This window comes from Antedon mediterranea, chromosome 2 (genome assembly GCF_964355755.1).
Source record: "Antedon mediterranea chromosome 2, ecAntMedi1.1, whole genome shotgun sequence".
NCBI lineage: Eukaryota > Metazoa > Echinodermata > Crinoidea > Comatulida > Antedonidae > Antedon > Antedon mediterranea.
The window spans coordinates 32,817,955-32,841,352 of NC_092671.1; the positions used below are offsets into that span (position 1 = coordinate 32,817,955).

A 23,398-nucleotide genomic window follows, 5' to 3' on the forward strand; every position below is an offset into this window, starting at 1 on the left:
TAAATTCAAATAATTTTTCCTAAATAAGAATAAAAGTTATGTACACGTCGTGAATCTATAAATGTTGTCAAGATGGAATCAACACCAGTCTGTATCTTGACAAACATTGGTGAGGCATCCAAGTTCAATCAATCTAGTATTTCGTTGAAACTGTAGGAAAAGCATATTATTAAGGACGGTTATAATTGATTTTGTTTGTAATTCTGCTATAATTGTTGATATAAATAAAATGATAAACATACATGAAGAAATATGTGAGAATGTTGTTGTGCAACTATCTTGACTACATACAACAAAAGTTGAAGTGCCAGAATGAATTCCATGAATGTATTTTAGATGGTTAAATAGTTCTTTCACTCCACCAGGTATTAATTTTAAACATTTAAAACAAAGCATTTTAATTTTATCAGTTGAAAAAATGTCGAGTTAATGAAAGAAACAATCAAATGTTGCTTACATGCTTCCTTAGTCTTTCTGAAAATTTGGCTCTAATGCCGATCTTTGGTATGAGCGACACAATGTCTGACTCACTCAAGAGCTGCAAGGCTGCCATATCAACACCATTATCTGTCATGTAAAACAAAATCAGTTTATTCCTAATGTTCTATCTTTTGCATTGCAAATTTTCAAAAACTGCCATTGGCTCCACCAAGGCCTATTAGGCCTAATTATGTATTATATTATTTCCATTTCATCTTGAAAACAAAATCATAAATATTAGTGTATAAATAACGTGTTGTGGCCTAGGGCTAATAACAACAATACCAATTTATTTTTAACTTAGGGACTAGGCGAGCCTATTATTATAGTCCTATATAATGAGGCTACCTGTAGGCCAGTTCCTAGCCTAGTCTATATAAAAAGGCTACCTGTAGGCTAGTTCCTCACCTAAAGAGGCTACCTGTAGGGTAGTTCCTAGCCTAGTCTTTAGTAAAGTAGTATTGTAATGTGGGGAAAAGAACAAACATACTCATATTCAATTCTCTTAATTATCGGTAATATTTGCTTGATCATAAAATAGATACTCTAAAACTTAAAAGTAATAAATAGTATTTCAAATAAACTATCCTCTGATTAATAATGGATCGGTCCATTTTAGAATCTGAGTTTTCATTTTTTTTTTTTTTGGAAAAAAATCTAATTTTCTAGATATGAAATTTTTTAGAGTGTTTTAGGCCAGGCCAGGCTAATGTTGAATGTTGAGTTAACATTGCAGAGTAGTTCTGATGAGTGAATACAATTACAGGGCTTCCCCTTTTATGCCTAAAACGTTTTGTATTATTTTATTTTGTGTTCAACTTGCGCAGCACAATTTGAATTGCACAAGAAAATACTTCCTCATAACATAATTTTGTTACAAAAATGTGTATGTATAATTTTCTCAATAAAATAATGATAAAAACCTCTGTCTGAGCATAGAGTTATAAATTAGATACCTTTATAAGTTGATCTACGTAATTTTTAATTATTAATACATTATCGAGGTATGACACATTATTTATATTGGCCACACCACAATATGTGATGTGCAGTTACATCGATTTTGGTGGGTAGTAACAAAGTGCGAGGCAGCGAGGCACGCGAGGCAGGGAAGGCATGCGAGGCAAGTCAAAAATTTATGCGAGGCATCGTTTTACCATCATCAAAAAATGCGAGGCATCGTTTTATCATTTCTCAAAATTGTAAGGCAGGAAATCACCGAAATTGAAGTAGCCTAGGCCTAGGCCCGCTAGGCTAGTTTCCTTTTGCACCTGCCTTGTAATTTAACCAAGGCTTTATCCTAAATACCACAGCTTAGAATTATTAGGCCTACTTTAATGAAGAAAAATCACATAAAAGTAACAATAAATCCATTAAATTGGTGATTTTACAGACGTTGTTTTTCTCGCATTTCGCACACTCAATGTTCAATATTTTGGTTTCTATGGAACGCCAAAAGAGCAAAATTAATTAGAGGGCTAAAAACTCTGTGGAATCCATTTATATTTAACGCATTATTTGGTGAAAATCAAGTACAATTTCAATAGATTTTGTCACTGTCAGTAAGGAAAAATGTTACTGTTGATAATGTACACGGTTTCGTTAACCTTTTAAAGAATAAAATAGAAAAATTCATCATAATATCCTTAGTAGGATGTCCTAGGTCTAGACTAGGTAGTGATGTTGATTTAGGATCGATTATTATTCTTTGAAAACAGAACAGTATCAGCAGTAACATATTACAACATTTTTATTGACAAATTAACAAATATATTGAAATAAAACGTGTTTTTCACCAATAAATGTATGAGAAATTGACGCATTCCACTGAGTTTTAGTCCTCTATTATCGTTGCTCTTTTGGCGCTCCATAGAAACAAAAATATTGAACATTGAATAAGTGAAATTCGCAAACAGTGTGCGAGAAACACGCCTGTAAAATCATTAATTTAAGGATTTATTTGTTACTTTTTATGTGATTCTTTCATTAAAGTACTCATGAGGTATACTTCTAAGGTGTGGTATTCACACGATAAAGTTAGTTATCAAATTTGGAGTAAAAATACAAGCGAAGGAAACTAGCGCCAGGTTTATTAGTACGTACATGGACAACAATAAATAAAAATCGTTCGTAATATACCTAGCTTACTAAAACAGGAATAGTGTATCATTATTAAATATTACACCAATTATTATTTTATCAAAATTGATTAAATTATTTTCTACATAGGCCTCTTATCTAGGTTAGGGCTAAGCATATTAGCTAAAGTTTAATTTTAGGCCTAGTATTACAATTGTCGGACGTAAGTCTTTTTTCACACGCGCTCCAGAATTCTGTCGCAATTTTTTTCTTTGCGGCATGTTATTGGATCGGCATATCAGTTACCTTTTATTCACCGCCAGTTATTGAACTTGTCCTGGCAATCGCTGTTCACCTTATTTGCGAGAGAGGTACACGTGTTGTTCCTAGAGAATGGAATGTCAAAAATGTCTTTGGCACGCCGCTCAGAGAGAAGTCTGTGCGTTGCTGCTGAAACCACGTGCTATAGGAGGGGAATGCACCACAATCCTCTGAGCTGAGGGCTGAATCATTCCGCTACCTGCTAAATAGTAAAGAGGGATTTTCCATCTCTCGGGTCTACCGGATCTAGGCGCAGGGGTGTGACAAAATATTATTTTCACTCTGCTATGTTCGAGAGACATGTGAGTGAACACGCTCGAAATGCCAACAAACATTGCAGTCATTTGATGAGTGTGTCGCTATAACAATTATTGTTTATCGAAAGTTGAAGACTGTCGTTCAGATTTTTGAACCGTAGTTTGGGCACTTTTGTAAAAGTAAAATTTGACACGATATGACTTGAATGAAAAAACAATCGTTACATAAAAATAAACAACATGATGAGTGTATACACGAATCTATTTAGATACGCTTGTATCGATTGATTATTAGGCCTATAATATAGCACAATAGCACGTTAAGATATGCCTCGCACCTTTTTGAAATTGTAAACTATATGCCTCGCACTTTTGGAAATGATAAAATGATGCCTCGCACAAATATTTGGCATGCCGCGCATGCCTCGCTTGCCTCGCTGCCTCGCACTTTGTCAACACTCGATTTTGGTCCCTCACTTTTCCCTCTACAGTAGGCCTAGGCCTATCCTGCCTGTTATTAATATAGCGATGCTCCTCCATTGGATCTATAGGCTAGACTATACTCTAGGCAGGTTTAAAGTCAAGCTTAGGCATGCCTATAATCATATTATAACACTAGGCCTATGGTATGATATATGTTATAAGTTTCTCACCATTAAATGTATCAACAAGTTTCTGTAAACCCCCACTCTTCCAATAGCGCGTCCATGTTTTTCAGCTCCTTGTGCACTGCATGCACGTGTGTACCAGTAATGGTGTTGTCACGCCAAAATCATTACTCAGTCATTGGTTAAAAGTATAGGTTTCTTCCTTCACGTATTCCTTCGTATTAATCGCAATGTTTGGGCGATTATGTGTATTTACCCAACATATAGTCAGTCTTACGAAATTGTAAGCAAAGAACATAATAAATGGGTAGATTTTACCCAACTTAAATGACACACGGGTGTACCAACGTTGGGCATTAATATCATTTAACCAACTGGAAATATTATGCATATTCTGGGCAAAAATTTACCAACAAAAGGGGATAGTAAATTTACCCAGTATAGTTTACCCATATTTTTTACAGTGTGGTATTATTCACAAAGCTTGGTCTATTTTCTTTTTTCTATTTTTGACCTCTTGACCTACCTTGTAGATATCTCCCAATTTAGGCTATGTAGAGATGTTATGTCCCTGTGTCTGCCCAGTAACCAGCCTAGGATTTGTATGCCTCAACATAGACAGGTTTGCCTACACAGAAGTTGGGGAAATGTTTTATCTGTAGTAAAATGTGATTGAAAAGTATTTGGTTATACTGTGTACGCACTGTAATAGCTCTTATGAATCTTACTAATGAGAAAAAAAACACCCACATTACAGTTCTCCTTGCATGCTGTTGCTGCAAATTCTACGCACAATATCACCTAACTCAGTCAAAATAATATAATTCAGTGTCTACAGTACTATTTGTTTAATCATAACTTTTTGTTTTGTTTACAGCTGAGGGGGAGCGGCCGGATACTACTATCCCTATAAATAAAGCCGGAGCTTACTACAGCGTTGTCCGTACTAAGCTAAATGGTCACTCCTTGATATATAGTGCAGAGGTCGACTGCTGTGAAACCAGCGATCCTGAACTTCAACCTCCATTTAATTATGTGGAAATAAAAACAAACAAAATCGGGAGAAACAGACACAAATTTGTACATCCTTTTAAGTTATTAAAGTGGTGGGCCCAGTGTTTTTTTATTGGTATTCCCAAAATCATTGCTGGCTTTCGATCAGAACATGGGATTGTTGAACAAGCCGATGTGGAGACGTACTTAACTTGCGATATACCTAAAATCGCTAATAAGGTAAATTTAAAAACACGACTTAATTTTCATGCTGATTATGGTTTCAGGACACTTAATTTATATTCTTGAAACCTGGACTAACTTCACAGAGAAAGTCCAATACAAAAGTTAGTTCCCTTTCATGATATGACGGGACTTTTTCCATGCAATGTGATTTCTGTAATTGACTTGCAATAGTCAGTTACAATATATCTCCTGACTAACTCCTTAATCTGATGTTTTTATGTAAGAACACAATACTAAGATAGTCTTAATATTATGTGATTTATGCAATATCGTGTTAATAAATATTTTGTGGGTTTAACTATTCATTGTAGATAATTTAGTTAGGAATATTGAAAATAAATGTTAGGCCTACATAAGAAGCACCTTTAAGACAGTAATCTATTGTCATCCATGGTCAGTGTTTGTGTTGCGATAGTAATGATTTTGTTTAAATATCAAAGCAGTCCGTTTTAACTATTTCCAACTTTATGTACTTTTGTATTATATATAATTTCAGACAAAGCAGTTTTGGAGTCCGGAAGGATGTATGAATTTCTGCGACAAGTTCTTAAAATTTGTCAAAGACGTAGTGAGAAGAGATGATCCAAAGTTAGTCAATCACATGTAGCTTCTTCTATAGCTTTCTTCTTTTTTTAAACATCATTTAGGAAATTTCCAAGGGTACCTTATTATAGGCCTCAACTAACTATCCTTACTGAAGGTCGTAATGGAGTTCACAAACATCAACCAATTATCGGTAGGCATATGTCTACATTTGTCCAGTATCATAGGAACCGAATTCGAGCTCGAATCGCTTGCGATATATTTCTCAGGGCGCCGGACCGAATACGTGCGCGATGTGAAAGGAGATTTAACCTAACCTCCTAATCCATGCAATAATTATACTTCACAAAATTATTAATTGCATTACTGTATAGGTTGGGTAATCATCAGGAATAGTCCTGAACAGGGAGATGAGCGCCCCTGCCCACCGATGAGTTTCGGGATCCCTTTGACCCGGAGGGAGAGTACCCGTCAGGGTCCCTACCAAGGGTTACAGGTCCCAGGTTTTTAGTTGTTTTTAAAATTAATTAGTGTTCCATGATTTTCTCATCAAAATTAACGTCTCTCATAAAATTAAGAAAAGCTGTGCTATGTCAACATAATGTCAATGACGGCGAAATGTCCCCAATAATGGGGATAGCTATGAAAACAAGTAAGTAAGTAATTAGCATACTGATTACTTCTTGATTTCGATCAGTTTAGTTGTACGTTACCTAACACATTGAATGCGTATAAGATTATTGACAACTGTTTTTGGCTTTTCTTTCAGGGTTGTATATTTATTTGAACGTACTCCTGGTGGCAAGACGGTTACTTACAGGGAAGGCACAGCCGATGATATTTTTGTACCAGACTGGTATGCAAGTGAATTTGTAGGCTAACCGAATGAACCGCAATAAAGACAGATTTTAAAAGAGGATTCATAACTAACTTTTAAGAAAGCAACTAAAATATGCTTATGTAACGGTTTTCTGTGGTAACAATAATAGTAATAATACAACTTAATATATTGTTTGAGGTTTGCATGACGAAATAAAATGTTGATATAAAGTTTGCGGTACACCACGTATATAGTTCTGAAATTCTCACTCCTGAGGACGATCAAAGCACATTGATCGAAACGTCGTCATTGTTGTCCAAATAATTATCAGGATACCCATATTTATATTCACTCTAATTGAACATTTTCCCAAAAGTGAACGGAAATCCCTTTTCTGACCACTGGTCAAGAAAATGGCCATATGCATATCTCAGCAACCCCTGGTCAGAAATTGATAATTTTAGTCTCAAATTACTCGCAATCTACTTGTATATGTTTGTATTTTCTGTAATACAATAAGAATCATAAAAATGGCAATAAACGTTATTTTGACCTTAAATATTTGGCTTTTAACACATTTTACATATCTCAGAAACTGTTGTCAATATACTCAGAAGACCCGTATTTTTATTCACTCTAATGGAAAAAAGTGACCGCGAAACTCTGTTTTTTACCATTGGTCAAGAAAATAACCATATCTTAGCAACCACTGGTCAGAAAGTGTTTTTTTTTAAATCTCAAATTACTTGAAACATGTTTGTTACTTTAATCACTTACTTTAATTATTTTTTTATTGATCCAAACGAATAAGAAAGGCCTAATATACCTATGATACAGAACTATTATTTTATAAAAAATTAGAATTTCTGCCACCACAGTGAGTAAAAAGAAACATTTGCCATGTGGAGCACATGGTCATTGTTGAAACAAGAAAAAAAACTAAGTAAGTTTCAACGTAACAAAAACACTGAATACTGCAAACTGTAGTTTCAGCATTTTAGTGTTACTACATGAACTGGACAGATAAGATACCAGTTTTATTTTATTATTGTGATTTTGTTTTGTCTTGATCAGCTGCCTACTAGGTAGGTGTGCAGGCCTGCGCCATTATGGTCCAAATTGCCTTGATAAATTAACATCCAGCAGTATTTAGGCCTACAGACAGTATGTTAGGTATCTGACATTGACTTTTAAGTGTTATGCTGAATATTGTGTATAATTCATACAGGTATATTTCATTCAAGCATTACAAATGAGTAACACCCTAAAACGTAAAACTGAATTACCCATTCAGACTCAGACAATATTAAACTACATACGATCGTTAATAAAATGGACTAGGCCTAATTATTTATCTATGTCATCCCGACCGTGAGATTATTAGTCAATCAATCTGCTAGTTGGTGCAAACATCGCTACGGGAAATCAAATCAGTTTGATTTCACGCAACGACGAAAGACAAAAACACTGGAAAACACATTACAGTACAGCGCGTAGCCAACAAGTAGGCATACGGTGGGGTTGAAGCAGGTCCAGTCTACGGCAACTGTAGTCTGGGTTCTAGACGGAGTTTTGTCTTAATATTAGTTAAAAGATAAATATTTTGGCACATATGGCGTTTCATACGTATACTACTTGATTTTGGATACTCCGTCTGGGGAAACACGCACAAGTCACGTGGTTTGACACAAAGAATTCTTGGTGCATACGATTATCCGGTTTCAGCTGCATGCGATTGGCTACTCTCTCGTACACTGTTTAAATATTCATATTTCAGAATTTCAAAGACTCAACAACTAAGATGATGCGCATGCGCTATGTTACGTTTAGACAATGTGTACTTGGGTACATTTATGAAAGTTCTGAAGGCTAGAAATTATTTTATATGCCTAGTAGTCTGGTAAACATTTGATGGGATCTTTGAAACATGAAAACTCGTCTTGATATATGATAGGCTAGCTTCTCCGCAAATCAAACATTGAATGGATCATTTATTACGCGGAGATAATTTTGATTTAATTCCCACCCAGACCCTGTCCTGTTCTGTGTGGTGGTGTAGCCCTGTTGTGTGCCGGTGGTATGTAGGCCTACTTCATTGGCGTTTTATTTGGCAGGTCATACGTGCGAGTTGAGTAGGACCTACGAAATCCGAGGCCTAGTCCAAGGACTAAACAATTAATAAACAAAACAACTTGGCATTACTATTTTATATTTCAACAGTCTCGATCGTACATTAAGCACTGGTAGGCCTACGTACTCGATCTCTTTCATTTTGAAACAAAATGATCATTGGTTGATTCGAAATCCATATTTACATACCGCCCGCCCCATATAGCCAAATACGGTATGATAACCTACGTCATTCTTATCGTATGTTTGCGGTCTGCAAATCGATTTCTATACGTGTTTCACAAGTCTGTATTTTCAGACAAAAATCGCGGTCGAAATAAAAACAAATAAATAAAAAAAAAAGATAATACAGACTTGGGGCAAGTCTACGGCAACTGACGTTGGCCCTGTTTCTGCTGCCAACTAAATACCGTATACAGACGTTCCAACCCTCCCGATTTATCTGGGAGTCTCCCGAATTTTAACATCACCTCCCGGTCTCCCGAATTTTAAATATATCTCCCGATTTCACACATTTCTATAAAATTCAGTATTATTGCATTCAATTAAAATCTATCTTCCCACGAAAGTTAATATTGCAAATTAATTTAATCTCACACGTCGTACGTACCACCCCGTATGATACAACGAACATGTAATGTATGTAAAGATTGTATAGCATAGTACAGCCATGGATGGTACAGCGTACTGTAAGGCGACGTCCTTTGTGTTTACCGACAGTACGCGATTCTTACCTTTAGCGATGAAGCTACAGTATCGCTTTATCAGTAGAGTAGGCGCACGTGTACTGAAACTTTTTCCTGGTTACAAGGTTGACCTAATTCCCATGCCCAGGGAAGGCATCATCGTCAGTGTAGTAGTACTATGCGACGTCCTTTGTGTTTACCGACAGTACGCGATGAATCTACAGTATCAGTAGTAGGCGCGCGTGTACTGAAATTGCTAGTTACAAAGTTCTTTGACCCAATTCCAATGCCCAGGCATCGATCGTACCATCGTACAGTACTGTATGTATTCTCACTGCGCATGTACCGGAAAAGTACTTGTAGTACTGTATTTTGCGTACATACTTTCGCAAATTGCAATCACTCGTGACATTTTCTGGTTTTACAGTATGTCGGAAAAACGTAGTATAGTAGCGTAGTTTTAGAGACTAAAGAAAGTTGTAAAAAGAAAAAATATAAAACTAGATTTTCTAATGAATGGAAAAATACGTTTCCGTTTGTTAGTGCGAGTAATCAACACGTTACCGAGAGTGAATACAAGTTTTTTTGCACTATTTGTAACGTGAATTTGTCATGCTCACAGGGAGGAATCAACGATGTTGCTGTACACTCCAAGTTGTTTGTTTTAATTTGTATTTTTGTTAATGAATTAATACAACTAAGTACAGATTTGATTTGTACTGTGAATGGTTTTTTATTTAAGTGTATACAACAATATAAATTTAGTAAATAAAGTTTGATTTATAATCACCAAACAAGTTCTTTTCTTTTTGTTTGTATTACTCTGATTTGCAAAGAGCTGTCTTAAGATTCGTGTTGGTAGTACAGTATAGTTTTATTATTGAACGTTGGTGGCGACAGACATCACAGTGTTAACGTTGGTGGTGGTATACCCTCCCGATTTTTAATTCATTTAGGTTGGAACGTTTGCGTATATTATATTTGGCAGCAGAAACTGCGCTTATAAAAAATATACCGTATTTTGTATACCGTATTTTCCCCACAAAATTTGTGGATAAAATACGGTATTTACAAATTTATACCGTATTTTTTGTACCCGTTTCTGCTGCCAATAAAAAATACCGTATTTTTTTTTTACATGACAAAAGGTCAACATTCGTGTTTTTATTTTCTGTCGCTGTCAGCTGCTTTTTCACACGTGTATATATATATTCGGCGAAAATGTGGAGCGAAGACGTCACAGTTTTACTAAATAAATGTGTGTGGGGAAGCTAAAATGTCTGGCCAACTAATAAAAGGGACAACCACATTTATAAAGACATTTCTAAAAAAATAAAGCAGGAGTATGGAATAGACTTGTCTCCAAAGCAAGTAAACTCAAAGCTGAAGAGCCTGCGAAAGCAGTACAACATTGCAAAATACAATAACTCGGGGAGGGAACGAATTAATTGTCCCCATTACGATGTTTTCTGTGCTCTCACAACATCTCTATCACTAGGGCTAGGCTGTTGAAAGTGAGACGTAAAACCTCCTTTATTGCGACTTTTAATTATCGACCAAATAAATGAATGGCAATTTGGGTAAAAAAGATGAAATTTAACACGACCACCCAAGAAGTATTGTTAGCAGAAACGGGGTACTAAAAAATACGGTATAAAAAATACCGTATTTTATACCGTATTTTGAGCAGTTGCAGCAGAAACAGGCCTGTTGACGAACATAATGAACTGTCGCGTGTCATGATTAGTTCGCTTGCGTCTACATCTGTAGCAGCTGTAGCACAAGGACGCAACGTAACGCAATCTACGCAACGTAAGAAAATGCCATTAGTTATTCAAACAATTAGTGTGCGTGCAAATAACACATTTAAGTAATCATCCAACATTTTGACAATAAATGTTGCAAACAAATGTTTCTTATTTACCTCGTTGTATCGTACTTTATTGATGCACATTTTTATTTAAGTAAATTTATTTCATATTATATGCTGATAAGTCGAAACAGAAATAATAAAGTTTAAAAAAAAAACGTGCAAACACAATAATAACATATCTAAATTCCGAAACATTGTAAAACATAACTAGGAACTATGTCAAATATTCCTTATTTATGTTACTTATTTGCATCGTTGAATTGTACTATTTTATATTTTTTTAAATGTTACCAAAGTTAAGCAATACAACTGAATTCATATTAAATATCAAGTGAGATCAATCAAATTAGATTGTATTATTTTTAAAATATTAAAACATACCTTCCACAGTGATACTAAATAAACATAGAGCAAAGTTTTCATTTGAATCAGTTGCAGCGTATATTACAAGGTTATCACCTATTGGAAAAATACTTCTCGGGGCCATGGTAAAAATGATAATCGATATGCCGGAGTTATCCATTGCTGTGGGTTCAATCCACGACACATTAGCAGTTGGTAGTCCAGTAGTAGTGTTTACTGTGGTATCATTTGGACACGCATTGAAAACTGGTTCTTCATTATCTGATTATTATAATATCAATAAAAGCTCAGTTACATATCTAAGTAACTTAGTTAAAAAAATGTTTATATATTTTTAACAGAAAAGGAAATGTAATTTATTTTAAACAATTGTCAATGTTACAAAAAACATCTAAGTATTAAAAAAAACACAAACATTTAGTAACAAAATTATTCTCGGAGTACACTCAATACCTACTACATGGTGGAAGAAACTTCAGAACTTGGTTAATAAGTGGTTATTGTTGAAATTTATTATTTGAACATTTTCCAGGATAGAGAATGCATGTTTCAAAATCCTGTTTTGTTAACTAGAACCCACTGTACTCCTCAAATTAAACATTACCTGATGATAATCATAATTACTACTACTGTACTACTATGTAGATTTGCACCATGGAGTAAGTTTATTGGTCAACTCTGTCTAACGTAACTGTACAGGTTACTCAATTGTCAGTGCACGTACGTCAGAGTTGAACAAAACGTATTTCCTACCTTCAACAGTGATAACAAAAACACAGCTGTCATTGAAGTTACCAGATGAATCCGAGACATTGTACTGGACTGTTGTATCACCAATTGGAAACATAATATTACCAGAAGTGTAGTTTGATTCTAGCTAAATAATTTCTCCAGAGTTATCAGTAGCTGTAGGTTCAACCCATGTGACATTGATTGCAAATGCCTCACCAGTCGCTGTGTTAACAGTCATATCCATTGGACAATTGATAATATCTGGAGCTTCTTGATCTAAACGTTAATGAATTTTAAATGAACTGTGCAAAATTCATAATATAACCTAAATATAAAATGATTAGGAAATTTTTAATCTGCCAAATAGACAGAACAATAAAATATGTTTATATCTAAAAACAGAATAGCATTGATGTACGAAACTTCTAAAAAAAAAATATGCAAAAAAAACTTTCCAATCATGTTATATAAGATATATGAAAGAAAAATGATAAACCCTAAATAATTTATATTTTAGACTAAACAAAGTAGATTTAAACTCTTCAATACGCACAAACAATATTGTCAGATTATTATCTGATAGGAATGAGATAATTATCGGTTAACTTTTAAGTTAATCTCGAGCGGCCTTAGGTTGTTTCCGAAAACGTAACGTCAAATGTAGCAAACAAATAGCAAAAGATAAATGTTATTAACTAGTTGTCTTTTGATTTGAAATATTACACTTAAATAGTATTCAGATTCCAATATTAATCACATTAGGCTACATCAATCATATTTTTTATTTGGTTGTTAATGATACATTTACTAGATTCATAAATAAAGCTTTTATATACCTTCAATCTTGATGTTAAATTCACATGTGTCAAAATTACCAGAAGAATCAGTTGCTGTAAAGGTGATTGTGTGAGTACCGATTGATATCATGTCACCTGACTCAAATGGTGATGACACCACAGTCACTGTTGCATTACTATTGTCACTTGCCAAAGGAGGATCCCATGTGACAGTGGCATTTGGACTTCCTTCATCTGTGCTAACACCAACTAGTCTATTATCTTCTCTAATATAATTGTTTGAAGTTATATTTTTTTGGGCATTCAATCATTGGGCGTTCATTATCTATTAATAAAAATATAAGACATAGTCTTAAGGAAAACAATAAACATCAATAAAAGTATGTAGTGAGAGAAACATACTCAAACAACATGGATACAAATGTTACAATATGTTAAATTGAATTAGTGGAAAAACTTATCTCAAGCGCCGGCAAATATGAAAACATAATTTAAACATGAAATGATTAAGAAATTGAAACAAAAAGACGTGTCTATGACCAGCAGTAAAAAGATTAACATTACAATAAATAAATTACATACAAATAGTTGATCAATTAACAGAGAACTTATATTGAATACACAACAAGAAAAGCTGTTTTTATTTTTTTTTTCTATAGCCTACTTCGTTTAAAAGTACTTCCCGATTTTATTATGTAAATATTAATTTTTATGTTACTATTCACAATTAACAAATCAAGTGGGTCTACATTAGTTTTATTATTTTCAGAAAAACAACTTACCTTCAACTGTTACAATAAATGAACAGATAGCAGTATTTATTTTTGGATAGTCAAATGCTGTGTATATCACCAGGCTATCGCCTATTTGGAATATACTTCCTGATGTAATGATATTTATAAAAAATCTGGTGCCAGAATTGTCAGTTGCTGTGGGTTCTATCCAAGACACATTGGCAGTTGGTAATCCATTAGTAGTGTTTACTGTTGTATCGTTTGGACACTTTTTGATAATTGGATCTTCGTTATCTGATATAATAAAAAATATCAACTAGAGACACTTGTTCAATAGAACATGAACCAAGTCAGCAGAATTTCCGTTTAGTAAATTGTGTGGTAAATTAACAAGGAAAAAAAAGTACTATTTTATGAAAATGCATTTATGAAAAAGAAATTAATGGTAGTCCTACTATGTGTTTGTAACAGAAGTATATTGTTTGAATCAATCAACTGTTAACATGCTAATTTTAACCTGTTTTTTGTATAACTGCATCTTCCTGAGTGGTCTAACTTTATAGTTGTACCAAAGCATTAGCCTATTTCAGGATCATTTTAGTATTGCGCCTCACTCTTCTAAAAATAATACTAAACTACACTTTTTTTGACCTATGACCTTAAATCTTAGAACACCCCATAAGCTAGAAATTATTACCATTACGTAACCTTTGAAGCCCCGTAAATGGTCATAAATTGGTCATACTTCTAACATTTTAAGAAAATCAGAATCAAAATGTTGGCGGAAAGAAAGAATTGTACAGATACAAAATACAGTCAAGGCACTGATGGTAAAGAACAAAGAAAGAATTGCGCAGATACAGGTGAATATCAAACATGTTTTAATACAGTTACATGATAGGCCTATATGTTTATTATATAATTTGCCCTCTTCACTAAAATTAAAAATGAACATACAATATATTATGTGGACAAACTATAACATACAAGATGCCGCCACTATATTTTTGATAAACAACGTTTGCTAAATTTAAATTATCTACCTACAGTAGTGTGATAAAAACCTACCTTCAACAGTGATTACAAAACTGCATCTTTCATTGTAGTTGCCAAATGAATCTGATACAATTGTACTGGACTGTTGTGTCGCCAATTGGAAACATATTATCACCGGAAGTGTAGTCTGCTACTGGTACAGCAGTCTCTCCAGAGTTATCAGTAGCTCTTGGTTCAACCCATGTGACATTGATTGCAAATGCCTCACCAGTTGTTGTGTTAACAGTCATATTCATTGGACAATTGATAAAATCTGGAGATTCTAGATCTAGAAATGATAACAAGTATTATTATTATTTAATACTGGATATACTGAATCAAATTGTGAACAGTTATGAACTATTATCACAACATATGTTACGCTGCTCCTATTGGGTAGACATTGCGTATGGTTCCATGACTCTCGGTTGTCCGATAGTCTGCCATCTTCTAACAAGGCCATATACATGGCTGCAGTCGCGTGCTCAAGTTAGTGTTTACCGACCGACCGACCAATCGACCGACATAGTGAGCTGTAGATGTTTAGTTTAATTGCATAATAGTTACCAAGCAACAATGCTGCAATGCAATAAGATTCATTAACATAATGCTTACCACTAACAGCAACAGTAAAGTTGCATGTTACGACATTGCCCGAACTATCAACTGCATCATATATAACATCAGTGCTGCCAATATCAAATAGATTATTTCCAGGATTGTAAGTGGACGTTGTTGGTGCATCTTCTCGATCACTTCTTGATTTAAACCATCTGATGTAGTAGTTGTAATATCAGGGGGACATACCAAGTCAGGATTCTCATTATCTATTATTAATACAGAAAAAATACAGGAATTAAAGGTTCAATTATATATTACAATTATCATCTAAATATCAATTTTATTAGTTAGTTATTTTTGTTTATGTTATGTGATGTTATGCTACAAAGGAATCGGTTATAAAATAATTTATGAGGCCCAAACCAATCATATTTGCAATTTTGACTCATCCTGTGAAAAATGCAAGATGAAGTTTTATCGGTAAAATACAAATTTTAAACAGAAATATAAAAACATTGGACTATAACCAACAATAATCAAGTACATTAATTACATCACTAATACTATTCATGAAAACAAATTAATATTTTACCTACAACCTGAAGACCAAAGTCACATGTATCATTATTACCAGAAGAATCAGTTGCTGTAAAGGTAATTGTGTGAATACCAATTGGTATCATGTCACCTGACTCATATGGTGATGAGACAACAGTCACTGTTCCATTGCCACTTGTCACAGGAGGATCCCACCTGACTGTTGCATTTGGACTTCCTTCATCTGTGCTAACACCTATTAGTCCATTTCCTTCTCCAAAATAATTGTTTGAAGTTATATTTGTTGGGCATTCAATCACTGGGCTGTTATTATCTATTAATGAAATGCAATAAAACATATTAGCGTGTCTAGATTGAAACATTGAATAGTATGTGTAATACAAACATTTTTAAAAACACGGTTTGATCTTTCTATGGTAATACAATTATAACTATTTATAATTTTAAGAAATACAGACGTATTGTTAGTAGGCATATTAGTAGGCATATTAGTAGGCATAATAGTCAATATTTAAATAGTACTACTCTTTTTTTAAAACTAGACTTACTTAGGCATCAATGTTGCCTTTACGTATTATAGATGAATATTCATAGATGCTAAACTTTTTAGAATTTTTATAAAAAAACGTTCTGAAAATGTAAAATTTCACATAAAAAATCAATGTTTGTAGCTAAAGAGGAATTAATTTTTTGTATATGTGAATGCTCTTTTTATTTTTTTAAGAGATTGATATAGATAGATATATAACAGTTATGATCATAACATGTATGCCCTATCAGTGGCAAGAAAGAATCAAAGAGAGGGCGTGCAGGAAGAGAGGCAGACCGGATCGGATCGGACAGATTTGTCATTACATGACAGTTTATGTGTATTTTTTGTACAAATAGATTAATTTGTTAATGCAATTTGATTTCGATTGATTTGAAGTTGTTACACTTAAACTTCGTGGCACATTCATTTACAGACATTTAAATGTCCAATATCGTTCAAGCTTTAGTAGACCCTTGATCCCAGTGACAGGTGACTGATTATCACCTGATTGCTTGCCTTGAATCATTGTAAAGGAACTTTATCTTCAAACACAATGCCTTTGGAATAATAACATATATTGTCGATAAAGTACATACTGTAGGCCTATAGTTACTAAGAAACGTCATATGGATTTTTAGTTTTTTTATTTGATTATAACGTTGAAATCACAAACCAAGCTATATAATAATAGTAGTCAATGTACAATCGATAGAGGTAGTCATATTTGTGCAGAATTTCTTTACATAATAATTTATTAAATACTAATATAACAAAAATAGAAATTCATACAATGAAGAGATGGATTTTTTTGTAGCAAACAAGGGTTATTAATTTAACTCAAGTGTATAATAGGCTGGTAATTAAAATGATTATGAAGTGCAACGAATCTTTTTATAAGAAACATTCATATGTCCAGGTATGAATTTCTTAAAAACTGTTAATGAATTACCCAAGTAACATTTTAGAACAGTGGTTGTTTTGTGTGGTTTTGATGCATTATGAAATCATATCATTTTATTTAAAAGTAAACTACAGTAAATGTAATACTGTTATTGTAAATGTGAAAAAAAAATCATATTAACGTTGGGGTGGCTAATTTCTTCATCTTAATTTTTTCAGTATTATCGTCGGCCAGTTTTATTGTTACCGCAGTAAACTGCAGCATATTCTGTTATAAAAATTAATGATGAAACTCACCATTACAAGGTGGAAACTGAATAGCTGAAGCAGTCAGGTTACCTTCACAAGGCAAAAGAGAATCTGAAAAAAAAACATTTTAATTTGTTAATTACTAACTAACATTCACAACTTATTATTTTTTTAAAATGTATCAAAATTACTCTTACACAGTATAGAGTTCCATCTTAGCTTAGGGAATGCAAACCGTACACTTTCTGTGTGTTTTTAATTAAAAAAAATGATCAATTATATTTTTTTTGTCTTGTATCGCATACCTCCAATTCAAGAATTGCAATGTACTATAAAATCTTCACTATGCTTTATTTATAAGCCATATTAGATTGTATTACATCTCTGTTGTTAGTATTGGCATATCAAGCAGTTTATTCTCTTCAAAATGTTTTTTTATACAGTGATGTAATCCATTTTTTTATTGCCCAAAGAAGGATAAATAAAGATATATTTAATTGAATAAATTCATATCAATAAAAAGCCCTAAATTCATTGAACGTAGGTAGGCTTTAAAAACAAAATTATAATTTTTAAATAAAATTAAGTAGGCCTATCCCAATAGAAATTTAATTAATTACAAACATTTCTATCAAGATATAATTTTTTTTTTTTTTTTTTTTTTTTTTTTTTTTAAATCAATAAAAAATTCAATAAACATTATCAATATTTCTTTTTTTTAATATTCGTTTTTAGTCTTTGATTTTTTTTTTATCTGAAAACAAATAATTGGTATAGGTTCGGCCTTTATTTTGTAAGATGTGTTACGCCAACAAAACCTTTTTTTATAAAGTAGATAGTTGCTGTTATTATTATATCGACTCGAATCTTTTTTTAATACGTAGGTTTTCATGGATTTATAGCATCGTGACCGATGAATAAATGCATACATATATATATAATAATTGGGTGCGTTACGCCTATTTTATTTTCCTAAATAGTAGATAGTTTTTATTAATTATATTGACTCAGCAACAGAAAGAACACTATTGATAACATTATTTTTACCTGTGCAATATCCCATTGAAGTTCCATGAGTGTCAGTAAAAAAATGAACAAAATATAGATCATTGTTTACAGTTGAACAAGCAAGAAGAGAAATTGGAACAGAGAAGGCACATGGATTTTCACTGAATTCTATGCAGCCAGTAACACTTTTCATCGGGTCTCCAAGTGCTGGATATGTATCTATACAATTGATTAAAAAAAAAGCATTACTGTGTCCTCTTTCTATTTATTTACATAGTGATTGCTAAAAACACATTGGGTATCAAACGTGTAAATGTACTGAAATGGTGGAGGACAGTATCGTATTACAAAAGAATGTATGAGCTGAATAAAAACATTTTCTCCAAATTTACGTAAGGGCAAATTTTAGTAAATCGCTCAAAGGATGTTACATATACTTTCGGTACTGATTTATAATACCTACTGAAAACCAGTACACTAATTAAGTTTATTTAGATAATACATTATTGGCGATTAAAACGAATTTAGGTGAAACTATTTGCCCCAAAAATGGGTGTTTTTCCGATTGCGGTATTTTCGGTGGTTGTTGGTACTGAAACATACCCGCAATAATACAATAATTTAAAATTGTAAATCCGTGATTGAAGGCCTGCATTCAATACAAGTGGTTGCTCAACGGTTTCATTTATCCTAGGCCTACATATTGTCTAAAGGTATAGAAGCATAACAGCTACGCCCTATAGGCTAGATACTATGTTATACCGCCTGTGTTTAGTGTGGTATAAAACTATCTGTATTACTGCAGTTTGGAAATATATTATTAAAGGCATGGCGTGGTGTAATAAACTATGCCAGTGCCATGCACTTCCACTATTTAAAGTTTACAATGACAATAAGTTTTAGGCCTTAATACTCCAAATTCATCAAATGCGCAACTCAAAATAGATTCGTTTTTAAATTTGAATCATTATTTGACCTAATTCTGTGTCAAGTTTTTGTTTTGGAGGTAATTTCAATTGTACTTGATTACATATAGATCAGGGTGTATTCATTCGCTTCATGTGGTATTTTGGCCTAACTTTTTTAAGGGTTTAACTAAAAAATGACGCTTTTGAATCATTGACCAAATGTATTATTTGGTTGTCATTCCACAAATTGAAACATAATTTTTGTTTAAATGCAAAGTACATTGATAATAAAAATATCTCACATAGTTTTCACAATTTTGGGGAATTGAGGTACAGCCATTTTTTTTAATTGTTTGTACTCAAGACAAGAACAAATGTATTTGAGCTCTTAGTTTATTAAAGTAGAGCAATATTAATAGTATTGCGGTAAAGTATTGCGCACATGCCAGTTATTTTATTACAGTAATCGAGAACAATGTGTGGCTACGATCTAGTTTAGATAAGCTTCAAGTCTAGATAACCTTCAAGAAAAATGACGATGATGATATAATGATTTATATTATATTGGACTCATTTTCTATAATAATAAACAGTTAACAAACCATCAATCCAAACTGGGAATAGAGTTCCACATTTAAAACTTCAAGGTGATGAGGTTGGCATTCTGATATCTATCCTATCACCCTCATTTCTCAGCTTGTACCAGCCATCTATTATAAAATCATCAGATATTGGAGACTCAGACGGCGGAGTGTCGTAAAGAATACTACGTTGCCACTCTGTAAGCACCAGATCAGTATCACATGGCCCTAAGAATAATAAATTAAAGTCATTAAAAAATACAAACATAAATTGAGTCTATGTTTATTTTATTTTTAATTAAACTAATTAGGAAACTATGAAATAATATTTAAAGATGTCAATTCCTCCTTCTATTTAGGTAAATTTGAGGATTATTTAAATTATCTTTATAATTTAAATTACAAATAATTAACTAATTTGTTTTTATTTATGCAATAGTTTCAGCTTAATTCATTTTATTAATATTTTTTAAAACTTGAATTAAATCCAAGTCACTAAATATAGTTTATACAGTAACGTAAATTTTCTAAGAGTAATTAAGGACAGTCTAAGGCAGGCAAAATAATAATATTAACACAAATAGTGACATTCAATGTGTAATAGCAAACCTAAAAATGTATCGATCCCATACACATTATATGTATGTAACAACATACTGTATTATATAAGCCTGCCAGGCAGCAATGTATGATTATTGCCTAAATTTCTGCATCATTCCTACTCTATTTCAGTCCAATCACATCTGATAGACTAATAATAAACCCTTCCAGGCATATGTGTGGCTTGGCCTTCCAATAAATCCCAGGCAGTCAGACACCTCACAAACATCACCCACTCAGCACTATCCAAGACCACCACAACACAAACGCTCATAACCTCATGTATTTATAGCACAACTTCCAACATGCCCGTACATTACCTCACCGTTTTTTGATAATATGTACTACACGATCACCAAAATGTCAAACTGGTATCATAAACAGGGAAGAGTGAATTCTACCTATCATATCATGGAGTCGAGTAATTATTATTACTCCATGATCATATCTAATGCGAACTAGTCGCCTCCTACCTATCATCTGTTGTTCCGTTTTCAATTCGACAACATACACCTTATTGGGTAGTGTTATCTGAATTTTCTTTTAATATCATATAGGTTTACACACAATAGACAGCTTCCAAAAAAGTGGTAACGAGACAACATCAAATACAAAAATTATTGAAAATGTTCAGGTTTCTGATATTTGACAGGCATTGGAAATGCATTTATTCTTTAACTTTCTTTTGCAGATCTAGCGGTAGAGGGGAACTGTACCAGCAGCTTTCTAAACATAAATAATAATAATGATATCTCAAATCTTTACTGACCCAATGATTAATTCAGATACAAGTTTAAATAGATAACATACTCACTTTGGGAATTGACAAGATTATTCAGAAGTCCAAATATCACAATGAAAATTATTAATGACATTATACCTCTTAAGCAACATTGATCATAAACAAACCCGAATTAAGATCTGTTCTTCTATTTTCGTACAATACCAGATATCGACAGTAATCTGTAGCGCTGTTTGAACAGGAAATAACCATGTAGAAAGCTTATGAACTTTGTTTGTTGTTTGAAATCATTTCTTCCGGCATGTACTTTTATCCTAACCTAATGTGTTTCTTCTGTCATGCATGTACAGCAATACATAATGCTTACAATTTCACACCTTTTGATTTTGAAAAGACAACCAAGGCTTCTATGAAACCATCTTCAAATAGTACAGTTCATTGCTCGCCCACTGTCAATAAGGAAATGTCTGACACGCAATTTCTCAAAAATGGAATTATGCAAGTCAGAGGGTACAGACACGGACCAATAAATTGTGTTTAGGGGAAGGGAATGTGGATATAAAAACGATACGTAATCATACCTATATTAATGAAATATAGGCATATACAATTATTTATATCATATTAAAAAAGTTAATGTGCAATATGCTTACCTTTAAAACCCATCGAGAGTGGATTATCTTAAAACTTTTTTTATGGATTCGTTTGGGTGTGATTTCCAAAAATCAAAGTAAATCAAGGCACTGGGACTACTAGTCAAACAAGAAGCAATAATTAACTAAAGCTAACATTGTGAATTGTCTACACAAATAAAATTCTTTAAATTATTCCTTACTGCTTCTAGAAAAGTTAGGTGTTGCTTACACGTTAATCATCACTGGATTGTTGTTTCTGTACCTATATTACTCCGGTATCAGGACGATCTGTAATACACAATCACATATGAACATACCCTTTACCTAACCTACATGATAGGGCTACATGTTCTACGTAGGAGATGTTGTATTACCAAAAAGTCCTATGATACTGAGACAAATGGTCGTAGGCCTATGTAGAGACCCAGCTGAGAATAAAAATTAACGTGTAATGTACACAATGCCCATATACATTTAAGAATATGTAAAGTTCCAATAACTATTACCACAATTTGTTTCTATTGATTACAAACAGTTGACAGGAATATGCCCAATGGGCTTTTACCATGATATACTGTAAATATAGACGATAAAGTTATAGAAATATTCGTACAAAGAAGTCACGTAATTCAATACGGATAATGTATGTTCAACCATTTGAACTATTTTTCAAAGGGCATCTCAATTTTGTATTATTATGGACACACTTTGAAACTAGTTTTACCTTAGTTAATCAACTTTATCTGGTTCAAATTTTAGGGATGTCTGATCTGTTTGTCCGATTTACTAAAGTAACACAACATAAATGTAGTGAAATCAAACAATGTAATGTATCAAGTTGACATGTAATAAGATTTACAAAGTGGCAGAATCAACGCAATTTAGTGTTCAATTGTAAATCGCTCATGCATGCACATTTTTATAACGTCATGTACACCAATTTTTCCGACTGGTTGTCTGGCTTAGTGGTGTGGTACTGCGGCTAGGGTTCTAGAGGTTTTGTAGGTTCAATTCTCGATCAATGTCAAAAAATTGTATTTCATTGACCATCGTCCATCCTAACCACGGCGTAGTATTTAATATATGCCTACATTTATAAGAAATGTTCGTAAGGATAGAAGGATAGCTCAATTGATTGATTGACCATTAATAATATAAAAAGTAAAAGAGTATTATAAATAAAGTGCTTACCAACATCTTCCTGTGTATTCTACTAATAGTAAATTACAATATCTCTCTATGTAAGCCTCTAAACTCTAGGCATCAGCTGGCTTTAGGCTTCAAAGTAAGCCTCTGAACAGTTCACTTCAAGCGTCTAAATATATCTCTTTGTTCTTGTCTTGTTCTTACGTAACAAGCAAACTAAATCAAGCATGATTAATTTGCATATACATTATACCACCTGAATTATAATTTAGCTAAAGAAT

The 23,398-nt window shown here is 33.1% G+C and overlaps 4 protein-coding genes across 5 annotated transcripts in view; 1 reads left to right on the forward strand and 3 right to left on the reverse strand.

The window, feature by feature from the left end:
* The window catches only part of LOC140041163 (uncharacterized), a 1,332-nt gene extending 656 nt beyond the window's left edge, over window positions 1-676 (reverse strand). Inside the window, exon 1 of the mRNA XM_072087586.1 lies at window positions 458-676. Within this exon, the coding sequence (XP_071943687.1) occupies window positions 458-574 (117 nt within the window). The 5' untranslated portion in view covers window positions 575-676. The remainder of the gene's footprint in view (window positions 1-457) is intronic.
* Window positions 1-7,211, forward strand: part of LOC140040831 (decapping and exoribonuclease protein-like) — a 21,988-nt gene extending 14,777 nt beyond the window's left edge. The window contains exons 3-5 of the mRNA XM_072087065.1: window positions 4,623-4,978; window positions 5,481-5,572; window positions 6,297-7,211. Coding sequence (XP_071943166.1) covers window positions 4,623-4,978; window positions 5,481-5,572; window positions 6,297-6,408 — 560 coding nt within the window. The 3' untranslated portion in view covers window positions 6,409-7,211. The remainder of the gene's footprint in view (window positions 1-4,622; window positions 4,979-5,480; window positions 5,573-6,296) is intronic.
* Window positions 4,353-22,429, reverse strand: LOC140040832 (hyalin-like). 2 transcript variants are annotated; one of them, XM_072087066.1, is made up of 12 exons: window positions 22,172-22,429; window positions 20,016-20,222; window positions 18,545-18,724; window positions 17,546-17,608; window positions 15,851-16,129; window positions 15,313-15,524; window positions 14,731-14,986; window positions 13,711-13,956; window positions 12,968-13,253; window positions 12,153-12,407; window positions 11,418-11,660; window positions 4,353-4,401 (listed from the first exon to the last, which is right to left on the reverse strand). In XM_072087066.1, exons 3-6 carry the CDS (start codon window positions 18,696-18,698, stop codon window positions 15,340-15,342), a joined length of 681 nt encoding a protein of 226 aa, XP_071943167.1. In that variant the 5' UTR covers window positions 18,699-18,724; window positions 20,016-20,222; window positions 22,172-22,429; the 3' UTR covers window positions 4,353-4,401; window positions 11,418-11,660; window positions 12,153-12,407; window positions 12,968-13,253; window positions 13,711-13,956; window positions 14,731-14,986; window positions 15,313-15,339. The 2 variants fall into 2 exon arrangements, with proteins under 2 accessions (XP_071943167.1, XP_071943168.1); XM_072087067.1 differs by lacking the exons at window positions 4,353-4,401; window positions 12,153-12,407 and having other exon boundaries at window positions 11,292-11,660.
* Window positions 12,277-15,160, reverse strand: LOC140039390 (hyalin-like). Its single transcript, XM_072084992.1, has 5 exons — window positions 15,100-15,160; window positions 14,789-14,986; window positions 13,711-13,956; window positions 12,968-13,192; window positions 12,277-12,407 (listed from the first exon to the last, which is right to left on the reverse strand). The coding sequence occupies exons 1-5, from the start codon at window positions 15,158-15,160 to the stop codon at window positions 12,277-12,279; spliced, it is 861 nt and encodes a 286-aa protein (XP_071941093.1).
* Window positions 22,430-23,398: the final 969 nt, after the last annotated feature.

Excerpts from the sequence above, each read along its gene's own strand:
- LOC140040832 (XM_072087066.1), bottom strand. The coding sequence starts at position 18,698 with ATGAAAAGTGTTACTGGCTGCATAGAATTCAGTGAAAATCCATGTGCC. Across the intron at positions 16,130-17,545 it reads TCAGTTTCCACCTTGTAATG|ATAATAACAGCCCAGTGATT; the intron begins GTGAGTTTCATC and ends TTTCATTAATAG. Across the intron at positions 15,525-15,850 it reads CTTTGGTCTTCAGGTTGTAG|ATAATGAGAATCCTGACTTG; the intron begins GTAAAATATTAA and ends TATTAATAATAG.
- LOC140039390 (XM_072084992.1), bottom strand. The coding sequence starts at position 15,160 with ATGGCCTTGTTAGAAGATGGCAGACTATCGGACAACCGAGAGTCATGG. Across the intron at positions 14,987-15,099 it reads GTCATGGAACCATACGCAAT|ATCTAGAATCTCCAGATTTT; the intron begins GTCTACCCAATA and ends TATCATTTCTAG. Across the intron at positions 13,957-14,788 it reads CACAACAGTCCAGTACAATT|ATAACGAAGATCCAATTATC; the intron begins GTATCAGATTCA and ends TTATTATATCAG.